General features: G+C 44.3%; 1 protein-coding gene across 2 annotated transcripts in view; it reads right to left on the bottom strand.

Moving 5' to 3' along the window:
- LOC128850298 (ceramide transfer protein-like) overlaps positions 1-15,902 on the bottom strand; it is a 151,901-nt gene extending 135,999 nt beyond the window's left edge. For both annotated transcript variants that reach the window (XM_054053325.1, XM_054053326.1), the window contains exons 1-2: positions 15,807-15,902; positions 11,567-11,701 (exon numbers count right to left, since the gene is read on the bottom strand). In XM_054053325.1, the coding sequence (XP_053909300.1) occupies positions 11,567-11,701; positions 15,807-15,902 (231 nt within the window). The remainder of the gene's footprint in view (positions 1-11,566; positions 11,702-15,806) is intronic.
- Positions 15,903-16,943: the final 1,041 nt, after the last annotated feature.

Below are 16,943 nucleotides of genomic sequence, written 5' to 3'. Positions count from 1 at the left end.
CGGAAACGCGTGTGTTAATAAAGGGTGTAAGAGGCCCGTGTAAAATCAAGCGCGGGCCCGCCAGCCATGTAACTTCAATAGAGAAACTTGCTTCCACATCACCGTGTCGTGTCTCAACAGCGACATCTGGTGACCCCGACGTGATATAGCAAGCGATTTTCTGAGAGTTTTAATTTTGGGGTTCCACGAGGTGGAATAGCCACTGTAAAAGAGTTTTCGGCAAGAATAGCCAAGACGAGCAGCGAGAAAAGCTGCTAAAAGAGTTTTCGGCAAGAATAGCCAAGAGGAGCGGCGAGAGAACCTGTTAAAAGAGTTTTCGGCGAGAATAGCCAAGAGGAGTGGTGAGAGAAGCTGCTTAATTCCGGATCCGGAACTTTTAAGAAGCCACCGAGTGCAGGTGAGCTGCTGGGGAAAAAAGATGGGAGCCTCACTAACAAAAGAGGAGGAAATGATTATAAGCATGTGGAAGCAAATACTAGAAAAGAAGGGGGTAAAGCTAGAGGAATTAATGTTGCAAAAGATGCTTTTATGGAGCAAGAGACAGGGTTATACTCCAGGTATAATGACATCATTTACTGTTTCGAATTGGAAAGAAATAGGGAATAGGCTGTTTGATAGCACTTCACACAGAGACAAAGAGTCAGTATCCTTGTTATCCACATGGTGCCTTTTGTTTGATACTTTGAAAGACTTTAAAAAACAGAGGGATCGGGCAGAGCAAGATCTTTCACCCCTTGCCTCCCGAGAGAGCCTCCATCTGCTGAGGATCTGTTAACGGAGCAAGAGGAATTTTCCATATTAACTGCCGACCCAGACTCTGCATCTCTATCTGAGTTCCAACACCTAAATTCAAGAAATCTGCTAACGCACCCAAAGAATAAACCATCTCCGTTAGTGCAAAAAAGTTTTCTTGTTGATGAGTCAGACAATGAAACAGACTCGGCTTGTCCGATATATAAACAAAGCCGATGGCGGGTTAATCCCGGAATGCCGTCTGCCCCTCCACTGCCCCCTGAAGAGTGAGGGGCACCCGAAGCGTACAATCCCTTGGTACACCCGCCTCTGCCAGATGAGCCGGGTGATTGGGACAATCCTGTGGCAGGGGCGGGCACTGAGGCGGCTCCTTCAAAAAATAGAAAGATCCAAGCTAACGCCAAGCCAACCTTTGGGGGTTCCTCCAGTAAACCTCAAACCCCTCAAGTGTGCGAATCACCCCCGGCACAGGTTACTGTGAGACCGTATGATCCCTGTGTATTTTGGCAAAAGGTAAAACAACAGGCTATGCTAGAAGGACTTTGGGCATTGTCCGAGGCAATAACTACACCTTTAAAGGAATGTGACAGAGTTCTGCAAGAGCTATGGCATTCCCGGTGGTCCAGGGGGATCCAGGACATGGAATTATGGATGAGCACAGACCATACACCTGGAAAGTAATACAGGAACTTCAAAAAACTGTTACACAGTATGGTCCCAGCTCCCCTGCAACAATGCAATTGCTTCGATTATTAACTATGGAAGAAATGACACCATATGACTTTGCCCAAATTGCACAAATTATGTTTCAGCCTGTTCAGTGCACAGTTTTTTGAAATATTTGGACCCAAAGGGCAGAAGCACAGGCAATACGGAACCTGCAGCTCCCCCAGTTCCCCGACATGGGAACGGTGTAGATGTTTTAACAGGAACTGGGCAGTTTAGTAATCCACAGAATCAAGCTCAGTGGCACCCTTCAGTGTTTGAACAGGTAAAAGCAGTAGGGCTTGAAGCACTGATGAGAATAGCTGAGATCAATGAACCAAAGGATAAATATACAACAATTAGACAGGGAGTTCGAGAGCCATTTTTACAATTTGTAGAGAGGCTGCGGGCTGCTGTAGAACGCCAAGTTTTTGATGACTATGTCAAAACACTGTTGATCACACAGCTGGTGCAAGATAATGCTAATGCAGATTGTCAAAAAATAATACGTGCCTTGCCAGGTGAACCAACTCTTGAAACTATGATCATGGCTTGTGCCCAGATGGGGTCGGCTGACCAAAAAATGGCTGCTCTTGCTGTTGCTATGGCAGCCATTGGAACACCTGACAAAGGATGTTGTAAATGTAACCAGACTGGGCATCTCAAAACTGCCTGTTCAAATAGACGAAAAAAGAATAATGGCACTGCTAGATCAGCGATCACATCAGCTGTTAGCAGATGTCTCAGGTGTGGGAAATCTGGACACTTTGCTAAGCAATGCCAGTCCAAATATCACATAAATGGAGAGTTGCTACAGCCGGGAAACGGGAGACAGAGCACGGGGGGGGGGGGGGGGGGGGGGGGGCGCGCCCAGACACAAATACCCGTGCCCATGAAGAACGCTTGGTCTCCTGCAATGCAGCCCCAGGCCTTTGCGACCTGTTATAAGTAAAAACCAGCAGAGCAGCAGTGATGGATGCATCCACCGCCCACACAGTAACTATTAATACACAGGGAGTACACAAGGTCCCTCTGAAAGCGTGGGGGCCCATCGGTTATGGACTCAGCGCCTTACTTATCGGACGTTCCAGTGCTATCTTACAAAACATTCTAGTTCATGTGGGAGTAATTGATGAGGACTTTACAGGACACATTTTTGCAATGGTTTCTACTATCACACCACCCCCCCCCCCCGTTACAATACAAGAGGGAACTCGCATTGCACAATTGCTGCCTTTTAAAAGCAGTGTTCTTAAAATAGAACAAGTCATCCGTGCAGATGGGGGATTTGGATCCACTGGACCACCTCAAATTTGTTGGTCACAACCTCTCTCAGACACAAGGCAAGAAATGAAATGTATCCTTGTTATGAACACCGCTTTTCCACATTCCATTCAAATATCTGGACTGCTTGACACAGGGGCTGACATTACTATCATTGTTCGAAGGGACTGGCCTGATTCTTGGCCTGTGGTACCTGCAACTTCAGGAGTAATGGGACTAGGAGGTATGGCTACTAGTCTCATTGCAGCAAAACCTGTCATTATTATGAATCCCGAAGGGCAAAATGCCACTATACAACCTTATGTTACTCCAGCCCCCTTAAACCTCTGGGGAAGAGACTGTTTGGGACAATGGGGAGTCCGTATCACAACGGATTTTCCATAGGGGTCACTATCCTGCAGGGCAGTAAAAAACGAACTTTAAGGTTGTGATGGCTCACAGATAAGCCCGTGTGGGTGGATCAGTGGCCCCTTAACAAAGGGAAACTCACAGCCCTGCACACATTAGGGGTAGAACAGTTAGCTGCAGGCCATATTGAAGAGTCACACAGTCCTTGGAACACACCAGTTTTTGTGATCAAAAAGAAATCAGGAAAATGGCGATTATTACATGACCTGTGAAAAATCGATGAAGTGCTTGCAACCATGGGGGCACTACAGCCGGGACTACCTTCCCCAACAACGATTCCAATGCAATGGGACATACTGGTGATGGACTTAAGAGATTGTTTCTTTGCAATTCCTTTAGATGAAAATGATGTCGAAAAATTTGCTTTTACAGTTCCTTCGACTAATCATGCAGAACCCACAAAAAGATATCATTGGAAGGTTTTACACCAAGGGATGAAAAACTCACCTACCATCTGTCAATGGTTTGTAACCCAGGCACTGAGTGCTGTGCGGCAGAAATATCCTGAATGCTATTGCTATCATTATATGGATGACATCTTATTGGCTGCTGCAATGTCAGAACAACTAGGAGAATTGGAAAGGGACACTAGACAAATGTTGGAATGTTATGGCCTGGTCATTGCCCCTGAAAAGGTACAACATGTTCAACCATGGTTGTATTTGGGCATGAAAGTGCTGGCCAAAACAGTCCAACCTTAGGCAATTGAGACAGTAACTGAAATCAAGACTTTAAATGATGTTCAAAAAATAGTTGGAATTATAAATTGGCTGAGACCCTATTTGGGCCTTACATCATCACAAATACAACCCCTAGTTGATCGGTTAAAAGGGGACAGAGATATTGCAGCACCCATGATTCTAAATAAAGAAGACAAAAATGTTCTGAACATGAGTCAGCAGTGTGCCCAGGTGGCCAAGAAGGCCAATGGCATCTTGGCTTGTATCAGAAATGGCATGACCAGCGGGTCCAGGGAGGTTATTCTCCCTCTGTACTCAGCACTGGTGAGACTGCACCTTGAGTCCTCTGTTCAGTTCTGGGCCCCTCACCACAAGAAGGATGTTGAGGCTCTGGAGCATGTCCAGAGAAGAGCAACAAAGCTGGTGAGGGGGCTGGAGAACAAGCCTTACGAGGAGTGTCTGAGAGAGCTGGGGTTGTTTAGCCTGGAGAAGAGGAGGCTGAGGGGAGACCTTATTGCTCTCTACAACTACCTGAAAGGAGGTTGTGGAGAGGAGGGAGCTGGCCTCTTCTCCCAAGTGACAGAGGACAGAACAAGGGGGAATGGCCTCAAGCTCCACCAGGGGAGGTTCAGGCTGGATATCAGAAAAAAGTTGTTCATGGAAAGAGTCATCGGGCACTGGAACAGGCTGCCCAGGGAAGTGGTCAAGTCAGCTTCCCTGGAGGTGCTTAAGGAACGGGTGGATGAAGTGCTTAGGGGCATGGTTTAAGGGAGTGTTAGGAATGGTTGGACTCAATGATCCGGTGGGTCCTTTCCAACCTGGTGATTCTATGATTCTATGACACTAGTAGAGCAAGCCATTCAGGAAAAGCATGTCTGGCGCATTGACCTGACTGCAATTGTGCAGGCATTGGTCTTTGTGGAAGGCTCAATGCCCTATGCTGCGCTCGTGCAGTGGGATCAGGGGTGGGAAGACCCCCTCCATATATTGGAGTGGATCTTCTTACCATTTCAAACAAAGAAGGCTGCTCCAGGATTATATGAGCTGTTAGCTCAACTCATTATAAAAATTCAAACACGATGTGTGGAACTATTGGCACGAGATCCGGAATGTATTGTTATTCCTCTACAAGTTCAATATTTTGAATGGTGCCTTGCCAATAGTTCTGCACTTCAAGCTGTGCTACTCAATTTTACAGGCCAGATATTGTATCATTTTCCTTCCCATCCACTTTGTAAACTGGGAACTCAAATCTCTATCGCACAGAAATTGTTAAGCCAAACAGCACCTGTTGATGGATCCACAGTTTTCACAGATGGGTCTGGGAAAACAGGAAAAGCTGCTGTTACATGGTTTGATGGACAAAATTGGCAACATTTAATTGAGCATCAACAAGGCTTCCCACAAGTGGTGGAATTACGAGCAGTCACATTGGCATTTCAACAGTTCCCACAAGCCATAAACGTGGTAACCGACTCTGCTTATGTTGCAGGCCTAGTGCAGAGATTGGATAAAACAGTTCTTGGACAAGTGACAAACCACCTGTTGTTTGGAGTTATGAAGCTCCTGTGGGAAACCGTACAAAAGCGCAGCCTACCCTATTATATTCTACACATAAAAAGCCATACTGACTTACCTGATTTTATAGCAGAAGGAAATGCCCGGGCTGACCAATTAGTATCTGCGGTAGCATTAGGACCAGTACCAAACATTATGCAACAAGCAAATGCTTCTCATCAATTTTTTCCACCAGGGTCACAGAGCACTCAAGAGACAGTTTCAACTTTCTACTACTGAAGTTCGATCTAAGATTTTTACATGAGTATGCATCGTCTCAGTATAACCAAACCCAAGGAAAATCATTGCATCACAGTTATTGCATCTTGTTTGAGCTACCAAATTAGAAATAAAAACGTTTTTCTATATCAGTAATACAGAAAGTAAAATGAAGACCAATCACTAGATTAAACAACATGGCAGATATGAATCTTACCTGAATAGTGAATTAAGGGACAAGGTTGGGAATAAGCTTGCTTAACAAAATTAAACGACTCTTAGCATTTATGTAACTGGCTTGTTGCAAACAGGGGCCTACCACCTGAGGGGTTAAGATTACAGCTCAGCAATTACTGCTTAGCAACTTCTGAAGTAAACAATTTAGTAAGAAGGAGGGTTGAAGGGGAACTTAGAAGTTATATAACCTAACTGCCTGCTTATCAATACTAACCACGTGATGTATGGAGTGTTTGATAAAAAGTGGAGTGTTGATAAACTAGGCCAAAACCCCACTGTGTGTGTGTGTGTGGGGGGGGGGGAATGGTGTATAGACCCGGCATGGCATGGGTTAATGGCTCAAAGCAGATGATGGCCCCCAGCGACAAGAGTGGACACATTGGAGAGCATGTCTGGATCTGCCTAGTGGGGGGCATGCAAGTGTGTTACCTGTCCTCCCACCTGATCCGGTGAGGGGAAGCGACAGAGAGCTTAAAAATCCCCACAAAAGCCTGCAACCTCATGTCTTGTGTCTGTGTCTTGTGTTGTGTAGTGTCTGGACATTCACCATCTTCTGGACCCACTGGACAAAGAAACACATGTTGCTACATGCAGAGTTCCTAAGGTGGTGACTGTGAGAATTAATTGATAAGTTTTGTTGCAGCTGGTTTGTATGTTTAATTATCTCATCATATAAATCTGTCTTGTAAGATGTAGCTGGTTTAGGTCAAGAGAGAACCTGAAGGGAGTCTCCAGACATGGTTGGATAACCTAAAAAATAAACATTCTTTGAGGACTTACAAGGTCCTTTGTCTAAAACTAGTATATATACCCACTGTTTTTGTAAGATGGGATGCCTTTTTTAGAAGGGCATCCAATTCAGCACTGAATTGTAAAATAAAATTATTGCCATTGCTTTGAAGACTTTGTCCTTTTCAATATTTTAGCAGTGAATAAGTGTTTCTCACAGTGACTGTCTCTCATCTTTCCTATTTCTCTTGTAACTATTTCTCTCTTTTCTCCTTTACTTCTTTTTTCTCTCTTTCCTCTTTGCAACATGTGTGGCTGCAGTGGGCTGTAGCTGGTGGGTTTGGTTTGATTTTAGTTTGACTCTGGCTCCCCATGCTGTTTCCTGGTTCCCTTAAGTTAAGCAGATTGTTACAGTGTTGCCGATCGTTGCAGACTGAAGGGCTGTTCTGGTTTCCGTGGCTACAGCTTTTCTGACTGTACTCTGTTGCATACGGGTTGTTTGTTCATTTGAATCTAGTGTTTTAAGGGCATGCAGCTTGTTTAGTAGAAAGTATCGTTTACACCCTCCTCCTGAGTGACTTTGGATCACTCTGGCGCCGTACTGGGATAAAGAGTTCACTTTTTTTTTTTAAAGTGGGCCATGACACAGATACTGTCCTCCCAGCTGGATAAATAAAGGTACTTTTACTTACAGCCCATCTGAGAGTCAATTCCTTTGAATCAATAGAAGCTCAAATTTAAGGTAGAACAAACTTTTTTAATTCTTCCTATCACCTCTAGTGACAAAAAATACTAAGTGTACACATGACCTAGATGAAGGCATTGAGTGCATCCTTAGCAAGCTCAGCTCAGGTCAGGTCAGGTCACTGTTACCCTTGCACTGTTTTTCCAACTTGGTGATTCTATGATTCTATTCTATTATTCTAGTCTGTGAGACTGCCTGGAGCAGGGGGAGGCACAGCAGATAAACTGGAAGGGACTTCTTGAAATTAAATTGCTCCATGCATACCTTGTTGCTTCTTGATATATCACACTGTCACTGCCTGAGATAGTACAAGTCCCTCTGAATAAAAGCATCAATGGCACTATCAGAATAGACAGTAATGAAGGCAAAGATACTACAAGCTGAAAGGTAAGTTTTCCTGGAAGACGAACTTTGAACTCTGTGGGATGATATGTGAGAAGAATTGTAGCCAGCTGAGTTAGGCCTAATTGCTGCAGCTGTGAGATCCTTAGAAGTGGCAAATCACTGGGGTAGCTGCTAATGAGGTGATAAGGGTATATAAAGCTTTGCCTGGGCATAATAGAGGGATGTCCTTAGATCACCTAAAGGGAGGCTGGGCCTTTAATTGCTGCAAATGGCACCCAACGTGGGTCATGAACCTGGGACTGGGATAGGGTCTGGCAAAGCTCGGTTGAATGTAATAAAGCCAGGGAGGAGCACTGAAGTAGTACAACACCTGAAAGACTGTGAGCACCTGAGAATGGGACCCGGATAGGATCCAGCGATGCTTGGTTGAACATCATAAAGCCAGTGAGGAGCACTGAAGTAGTCCGGACAACGATGCCTGAAAGAAGGTGAGCAACTGAGAAAGAGACCAGGATGGGGTCCGCACTGTCCATGTAAGAGCGTTCTACACTTAACATCTTAAACTAATTTTGAAAGAACAAGGTGCCAAGTATGATGAGCAATGACTTAGGACTTTGTTGAAATGGATATAGGGTCAGGAGCCAGGTTTAGATGTGACTCATCTATGTAATATAGAAGTCTGGAACGCCGCAGGAGTTAAACTGTGGGATGTGGCTACCAGGGACAACCCTGTGGTTAATGTTTGAATACAGATTGAAGGGCACAGTGGACAAGCAGGTAGACCACCTGGCAGCTAAAGAGGTTTTAATTTTACAATTAGTGATAGAAAAATGCAGGTGGGGTCATTCCCCTATCAAGCACAGCTAATGGCTACCACTCTGGCTACAAATGGGGACAGAAAGACTTTCTGTTGTAGATGTGGCAAGGAGGGACGTTTTAAACCAGACTGCCACATTCAATGTGAGGAAAGAGAGCAGAGCAACAAAGAAATGAAGCTTTGTTGAATGTGGAATTGCTGGCAAGAGCTTTTAAACAGTATAAAGGAAAAATGAAAAGCATGTCAACTAACTAATGTCAAAGACAGAGTGAAGTCATTGCAGATGGGTTCTAGTAACACAGAAGCAGCAGTAGCAACCTTAGAAGCAGCTCTATCAGAAAAGGAAAGAATAATAGAGTGCTTGAAGGAGCAAAGGGAGTGAGATGACAGAGAAAGACTTGGAGAAACTGAATCTTATAAAAAAGAAAACAAAGACATGAAGGAGACAGTTAATGCCTTACAAGTTGTAAATAAAGAAAGGGGAATTGTGGGTTGTTATGTGAGAAGAATTGTAGCCAGCTGAGTTAGGCCTAATTGTTGCAGCTGTGGACATTCTATACTACTAGTAGCATTAATTACACACAGAAAACCATTGTGCCCCTCATTAAAGGCAAAAGTACATATCTAATCTGAGCACCTAAAAGAAAGCTTCCTGAGAATCCAATCCCCCCATCTCATACTGTTAGCGTAGAGACAAACACATAACCATACGAAGAAGGTTATATGTGGTGCTTTATTTCGAGGCCCCGGGAACCAGGGGTATGCACACCCAAATCTGGTTCCAAGACCGTCACATCGCATTCGCCATTTATCCTTAAAGTGTTGCTCAATCTGTTACATATTCAAAAGGGATGCAACCTACTCTAATACATATTCATTTCGGTGATTGCCACATCAGGTCTTGCAACATTTTCAGCATTCTTTACATTTTTATGCAAACTGTTATCTCTTTGCAAGTTTACTGCTTGCATTAGAAAAGATACCAACTCTATGTCCTGTTAACATAGATAAGATTTCTTCTGGCTCAGTAAGAGTTTTCAGCATTCCTTCCCAAATAAGGATACCTGAGACTATACCCTGGAGCAAGCGAAATTTCAACAGAGTAGTTAGTTTTTAACTATATTTAATAGAATTGTTAGAACTATTAGTTATTCGACTACATTTTAGTAAGACAAACTAGAGTTTTCCAACAATACTACTCATGCCCTGCTTTGTACTTAAGGAAAGTTTCCTGCAATACAGCAGATTAGGAGATAGGTAGTTACGACACCTGACTCTGGATCAAGGAAAACTCAATTTACAGTACAGTGAAAGACTGTCAAAAAATGAAGATCCCAACTACATCAGATCAGTGCTGCTGAACATTAAGTCAGTAAGAAACCCAATTTCCCTTCTCTACCAAAGTAATCATAAGACATACAGTAATGAATAAGTTCCATTGACAGCAAAACCTTTCTGTTATCATTTCAACATTTAACTATTTGTGGTCTCCTATGCATTAAAATACATGCAGGTGCTGATGGCCTACAAATGGCTCATAAGACTTGTGGCTTCTTAATGGTCCTCAGTCTTACCTTGGATGCTATTGATGAAAGGCACTGGCAAAAGGCATGCTACATCACAGCCCTGGGGATAAAGACAAATGTGTCTGTGCTCTACTCCCTGGAGCATCACATGTGGATGAGGGGGTCTGATGGAAAATGGCAATCAGTAGATTTGGAAGCCCACATTTTGGACAGGGGGCTGGGATTCATATGTAAAGATGGTGCCTTTAAGGTGAGTGCTGTTTGCTTTGACCCCAAAGAAGGGGTGGGCCATTTGGAGATCATTCCCAGAGCAGTAATAAAACCACATTAGTGTATGTAGGGAAAGAAGGGGGTTCAGGACTATGTACAAATATGTGCAGAATAATGAAGCTTATAATCAGACCATGTCTAATGGCTCAGATGTGTGTGCCTGCAGTGTAGCTATTGTCAGAGGCTGCAATTCTGTATATAAACCACCCATGTTAACTAGCCAGGTGCTAACTGGACACCATACCTTCTATCATAGTATAACCCCAACCCCCATCAGTATAGATTTGTCACTTGTAAAAGAAACTGTATGCAAATTTACAGCAGCTGTTGGAAAATGCTAAGGCAAAAGCTAAAAAGATCCTAATTACTGCACATCATGATGCAAAGTTGTAAAACAGGTAATGGAACCAATTAAGAGAGTGGGAGAACACCACTGCTGTGAAATTTTCTTCAGTTGGTCCCCCACAGCTACCAACATCTTCAACACACTTTTGCAGTAGCAGAACAATTACAACAGGGTGCAGATCTGCTTGTGCTTTGCCAAGGTAGCAATTTGTTACAGGATGAGACAGGTGAAATGCTGCATTGACAACCAGGTGAAAGGACTGAGACTGGCTAAGCACCTCCTACCATAGTCCATGGCAAGACTGGGTTGGCCTCTGTGTTTGCCACCAAGAACAACATTTAGCTCCGCTGTTGGCTGCAATCCAGTAGGTGTTGAGCAGTGGGGATACATGCCATACCGGACCTTGATGTGAGGGATGGCCTCCTCTGTTACAAGAGGGCTATCCAGGAGGGGAGGCCAAGTAGCCTGTGGTTGGCATGAGTCACAGAACAGTTGAGGTTGGAAGGGACCTCTTGAAATTATCTGGTCCAAGCCCCCTGCTCAGGCAGGGTCACCTAGAGCAGATTGCCCAGGGCTGCATCCAGTTAAGGCTTGAATATCTCCACAGACAGAGACTTCACAACCTCTCTGGACAAGCCTGTTCAAATGTTTGATCACCTCACAATAAGAAAGCAAGGAAATTGGGAGGCCAACTACTCCTGTTTTAGCTGCTGAAATTGGCCAGGCTGGGGTTAAACCATTACAATGTCTCAAAAGAGAACAACTTGTTTTCTTACTGGTAAATCCTTGCCCTGCTCCACAGTGTTGCACTATCATCCCTAAAATTAATATTATATTACCTAACAATTTATTTGACATACCCATATTTGCTTTCACCAGACATCAGCCTACAAATATTTAATGCCCCAAAACATGAAAAAATGACAATACTAAAATAGCGCTTACCGTAATAACAGCCTTGCTCAGACAGATAGAGCCTCTGCAGCCATATTCCGTTTCATCTTCAGACTTGTAATAACTGAGTATGTTGCTCTTCAGAACTACCCATCGATCCTGCCACCCATGAATGTAGTTGGTCCACTGTAAAAAAAAATTCAAAACGACAACAACCAACAACCACAACAGTTTGGCTGATATTCCTCAGTCTTTCAAGCACTTGGAGGAAAAAAAAACTTCCATAAGAGTTCTTCCCAAATGAGAACTTCTATTGCTCTTATCCCCAGAGCACCTAAAATAATTTTATAGCCTCCTGGGGGTACTAAAACTCAGTTATTTCAAATGAACAATAAGATAATGACAGAACTTAATCTGGCTACTGCTGTAAAAGACAAAAAAAAGTTTCTATAAATACATTAACAACAAAAGGAGGGTTAAGGAGAATCTCCAGACTTTATTGGACATGGAGAGAAACACAGTGACAAAGGATAAGGAAAAGGCTGAGGTGCTTAATGCCTTCTTCGCCTCAGTCTTTAATAGTCAGACCAGTTATCCCCCAGGGTCTTCAGCCCCCTGAGCCAGAAGACAGGGACGGGGAGCAGAATAAACCCCCCATAATCCAGGAGGAAGCAGTCAGCGACCTGCAATGCCACCTGGACACTCAAGTCTATGGGGCCAGGTGGAATCCACCCAACGGCACTGAGGGACCTGGCAGAGGAGCTTTCCAAGCCACTCTCCATCATTTAACAGCAGTCCTGGCTGACTGGGGAGGTCCCAGTTGACTGGAGGCTTGCCAATGTGACACCTGTCTAAAAGAAGGGCCAGAATGAGGAGTCAGGAAACTCCAGACCTGGAGCAGGTCATCATCTTGAGTGCCATCACACAGCACACAGGACAACCAGGGGATCAGGCCCAGCCAGCATGGGTTCATGAAGGGCAGATCCCACTTGACCAACCTGATCTCCTTCTACAACAAGATGACCTGCCTAGCAGACGAGGGAAAGGCTGTGGATGTAGTGGACCTGGACAGAGTGGCATCCAGTTGTTAATTCCTACAGAAATTAGTTTATTAAACTATCTAGTTCTCTTCATATAAACACATGCCACTATCTCACTAGTAATAACTATTACAGCACCTAGACCAATCAGTTCTTTATCAATTTAATATTGTCCAAAGATTGCTTTAGGTTTTAATTCCTAAACACTCTCATTAAGATGATACTTGCTTATTAGGAGACAACCAATCATCCTTTTGTTATTCAGCTTTTTCTAGAGACTCCACATCCACACATGGAATGAAAGTGATATTCTAGGAATAAGCCCTGGATTCAACATACAAAGATCTAGTTAGAAGTGACTAAAAGTTCTGATTATTTATCTTATTCTTTGCAAGATCTTCTCAACAATACTGAACTGCATTTTGTAGAATCATGACACTGATGACTGTTCTATAACTTTGGCTACACACTGATGTTTAGTCTTCAATCAGTGCAAAAATTATAAATTAGATAAAAATGGAAACAGAACCACTGAAACTTTTATCACACATGCACTTTTTTGATTATGATAACCGTTCTTTGACAAAAAGCTCCAAGAAATAAGTTTAAAATGTCTGTTTAGCATTTAATTCCAACCATTATTCATCATTTTTATAACAAATGGGGGAAGAAAGTGGACCAACAGGCTCATTTCTACATGTATTAACTAATGTGTAGTATAATATCACATAACAGCACGTTAACTCTATTAATAACAATAGGTCTACAGAAAAATTCTATAGCTGATAAATTTCTAACAATTTTCAAAATGTAGGTAAGACCTAGATTTGCTCTTCAAAACTAAAGCCCTTTACGATCTCTTAATATATCAAATTTCTAAGTTTAGTATTTCTTTAAGAAAGCCTCAGCTGTGCTTAGTACATGAACTGGTAGCACAAGCTGTCACGGAGGTATATTATTTCCTGCCTTCTTCCTTTTCTCATCTCTCATATTCTGAACTCTTTCCATATGCAAAAGGTAGAGTCCAAAGTTATCTTGACAAAAAAGCAAGGGACAGGGAGGACACCTTTCCCTCTTTGACACAGGTAAGCAAGGTAAATATAGCAGTCAATCTTGCATTTGCTGTTGCAATCAAAGCATGCCATGAACTAAGAGACTCCTTAAAGTATACAGAAACAAGGTTTCGACAAAGAGAAGAACACTAGTTCAAGCATCTAGATTCTTGTGCTTCAAGAAAGACACTTCCACATCAAAGTTTCTTCTTTGTATGCACCTTAAAATGGTAAGCAGCAAATACAATGAAAAAAAATGAAGTTTGAAACATTTAGGGACAGGCAGGCAATTCCAATAAGATTCTCCTACCAAATTACTCCATTTCCTTCAAAGCTTCTTCCTTGACCAAAAGGCAGAACAACTGAAACACTACTAAGAACACTGAGAACTGCAGCCTACTTTCATTGATTTAAAATGTAATTACACATAACAAGTTATTAAAAATATTTCTTTAATAGAAAGCTTGGTATGCTACCACTTTGTTTTAATTAGTTTGTTTCAAGTATTGCTGAGGCATCAACTAGCAAAAGGTAAACTTATCCCTCAAGCATATTCACTGCAACAGATTTTGCCATACATGACTGTTCAGATTGCATCCTGTGTTCTCACAGGAAAGACAGCATCAACTACACTCAGCATAGTGATCCAGAAACATTTGCACATACCTAAGCTACAGAATGTCAGAAGCAGCCATGGCTTCATCTGCTACACCACTAAAAACACAGCACTAAGACTTAATAAAGTATTTAATTCGCCAACAAAAAAAATCAATTGCATATCAAATAATAATAGGAAGCATCTAATCAAAGAAAAACTTTGCAATGAAAAAAAAACCAATAAAAATATGCAACTAAATCAAAACCTCACATTTTAACTGCTATAATAGCTCACATGCATCTCATCCTCTCCCTCCACCACCCACTATTAGATAAGATCTTAAAGTTAGGAGCTAAGGCCTTTCTTTTCTCCTAACCATTTCTCCCAACTCTGGGCTTAGAAACATTTTCAAGACTGGAAGGGGTTCACAAAGTCCCTCACAAAAAGAAGAGCACTGGCCCCACTACAGCTGCTTACTCAGCATCCAGGGCCTGTTTATGATCTCAGCATTCCATGATCTGTGCCTTCTACACTGGCCTCTGCGTGGCCTTACTGTATAGGAAAGGAAAGAAATTCAAAACATAGTGCTTCAATTCTAAAGATAATCAACATTATTCTGAATGCCCTTTCTGTTTAAAAAAAAAAACTGCTTTCAAACTTAGCAATCCAACATTCAATTTCAAAGCACTCCTAAAGCTTCCCAGTATCATCCAATGCATACTTGCAAGTCATCTTATTTTCAGCGATAAAAGAGCAAAAAATGAAGTTTATTTTTAAAAGGGGAAAAAACAAGCTCCGTTTTCCTTCCCCTCCACCCCATCTCCATTTGTCTGTTGCTGCAGGGGTATTTTATTGCCCTGTGTTGATACTTGGACTAAAGGTTGTGCCGCTCCTGTACTGGGGCCTGCTCCTGGAAAGTGACCACGGGCGGGGGTTACCTTCAGGAGCTCCCGGGTGGGGCGTGCGGGATGCCGCAGCTCCAGCCTGCGCCCAGGCCGCCACCAGCTTCGGCCAGAAGTCTGAAGGGAGACACCCTCCCCGAGCGCACCCGGCCGCCCCCTCGCCCCCAGAAGCTCACTCCAGGCAGCCAGTGGGCTCGGTGAGGGCGGCAAGGACTCGGGCTGGGCAGCGACACCTTCCCTAGCCACCCGGCCAGGGCTGAAGCCGCACTCGCGGCTCTTCCCCATCAAAGTGCTTCCTCACACCGCCTCTCGGGGGTGGGGAGAGACGAGCGGGCACTACGCAGATATGGGGGTAAAAGTACGCGATATCCCCACCCCAGCCCGGCGGGGTTGGTACCCCCAACTGAGGGAGGGAGTGCGGGCGGTTTGCGCCGGAGCAGCTGCCTAGCAGGCTCCCCGCATCAGATGGCCCCCGTCTCGGCCGTGCCGGCGCCTCCCGCGCACCCACCAGGCCCCTCCACCAGTACCCAAGGAGGCGGGAGCCTCGGCCGGATCGTCCAGAGAGGTAGGGCTGGGAGGAGACAGATGGAGCTGACAGCCCTCGGCCAGCTACGGGAGGGTGGAGCCGTAGTTCGGCGTAGAGAGGGGAAGCGAGAGGCCGTCAGGCACAGGCTGCGGAGAGAAGGAAATACAACTTACCTTGCTGAGTACCCCACAGAGCTCAACAGGCAGCCCGAGTTCAGTCTCAGGATCCTCTTCAGAGCCGGAGGAATTCCAACTCTGATTGTCAGACATAGCCGAGCAGGAAAAAGCCGAGCAACCCCCACCCACAGCAGCCTCAGTCTCCTCCTGTTGAAGGGACGTGAGCAGCGGGCTCTATCGGAGTAGCACTGCTTCGCTCCCACAGCGCCGCCCGGCCCTGCCAGCAACCAGCCGGCGCCGAGGCACACAAACTTGGGCTTTCCCCTTACTGTAGCTCCACAGCCTCTACCTACAGCCACAACATAGAAGCAATAAGGAGAGGAAGAACGAGTACGCATCTACTTGACACGCGCTGCACTTAGAACGCAACCACCACCATCACGTTACGTGAGGCAGGCGCTCTGTGCCACTATTTATCAGATCCGCCCCTTGTCTTCCGTCCCACTTCCGGTAGCCAGTCTTCGCGGCGCCTGCCGGGAGTTGTAGTCTTCTGTACAGCGGTAAACTAGGTCACAGTTAGCTCTCGGAGATGTAATCTGCTGTAGCTACTGTTTCTGTCCTTTTGGCGGGTGTTTGTTTCCTCGTTTCTGTGGTACTCTCAGTAGGTTTTACCTTCGCAGCCCAACTCCATTCCCTCCACTGCTAGGCAAGGGCAGCGGTGCTACTTTAGGTGATATTTTTCTGACGAGGGAGGGAATTTGTTGTGGTTTGTTTCTTTCTTTCTTTCTTTGGCCCTTCGGGAGAGGGAGGACTCTTTCTTTAGTAAGGTAAAACGTTTATCTGACTCTGCTCACTTTGTAGCGTGAGAGAAGTGGTACTGCCTTCCCTACCCTAAGCTGACACGATTTAGGGAGCGAGTGGTTATGCTGTGAAATCTTATCACCCACTCTCGAATGTACATCACAGTTCCATTCTGTCTTCAGAATCCTCTAATGCTCTTTATCTTATCTCCTTCCTCGTTTTGTCCTCTTGGTGAGCTCAGGTCTGTCCTTTGTTCCCGCTGAGGGACTGTCCTTGTTTCAACTAGTAAACAAGCTAAATTCCTGTTACAATCACATTCTTTCTTACTGCAAGCTGGCCAAGATTTGATTCTTACTATTCTTATTATTCTTATTATTCTTGATGATTTATTCT

This window comes from Cuculus canorus, chromosome W (assembly GCF_017976375.1).
Source record: "Cuculus canorus isolate bCucCan1 chromosome W, bCucCan1.pri, whole genome shotgun sequence".
In the NCBI taxonomy this organism is placed as follows: domain Eukaryota; kingdom Metazoa; phylum Chordata; class Aves; order Cuculiformes; family Cuculidae; genus Cuculus; species Cuculus canorus.
The sequence above is the reverse complement of the archived record's forward strand: the minus strand, read 5'-3'. Positions and strand labels throughout refer to the sequence as shown.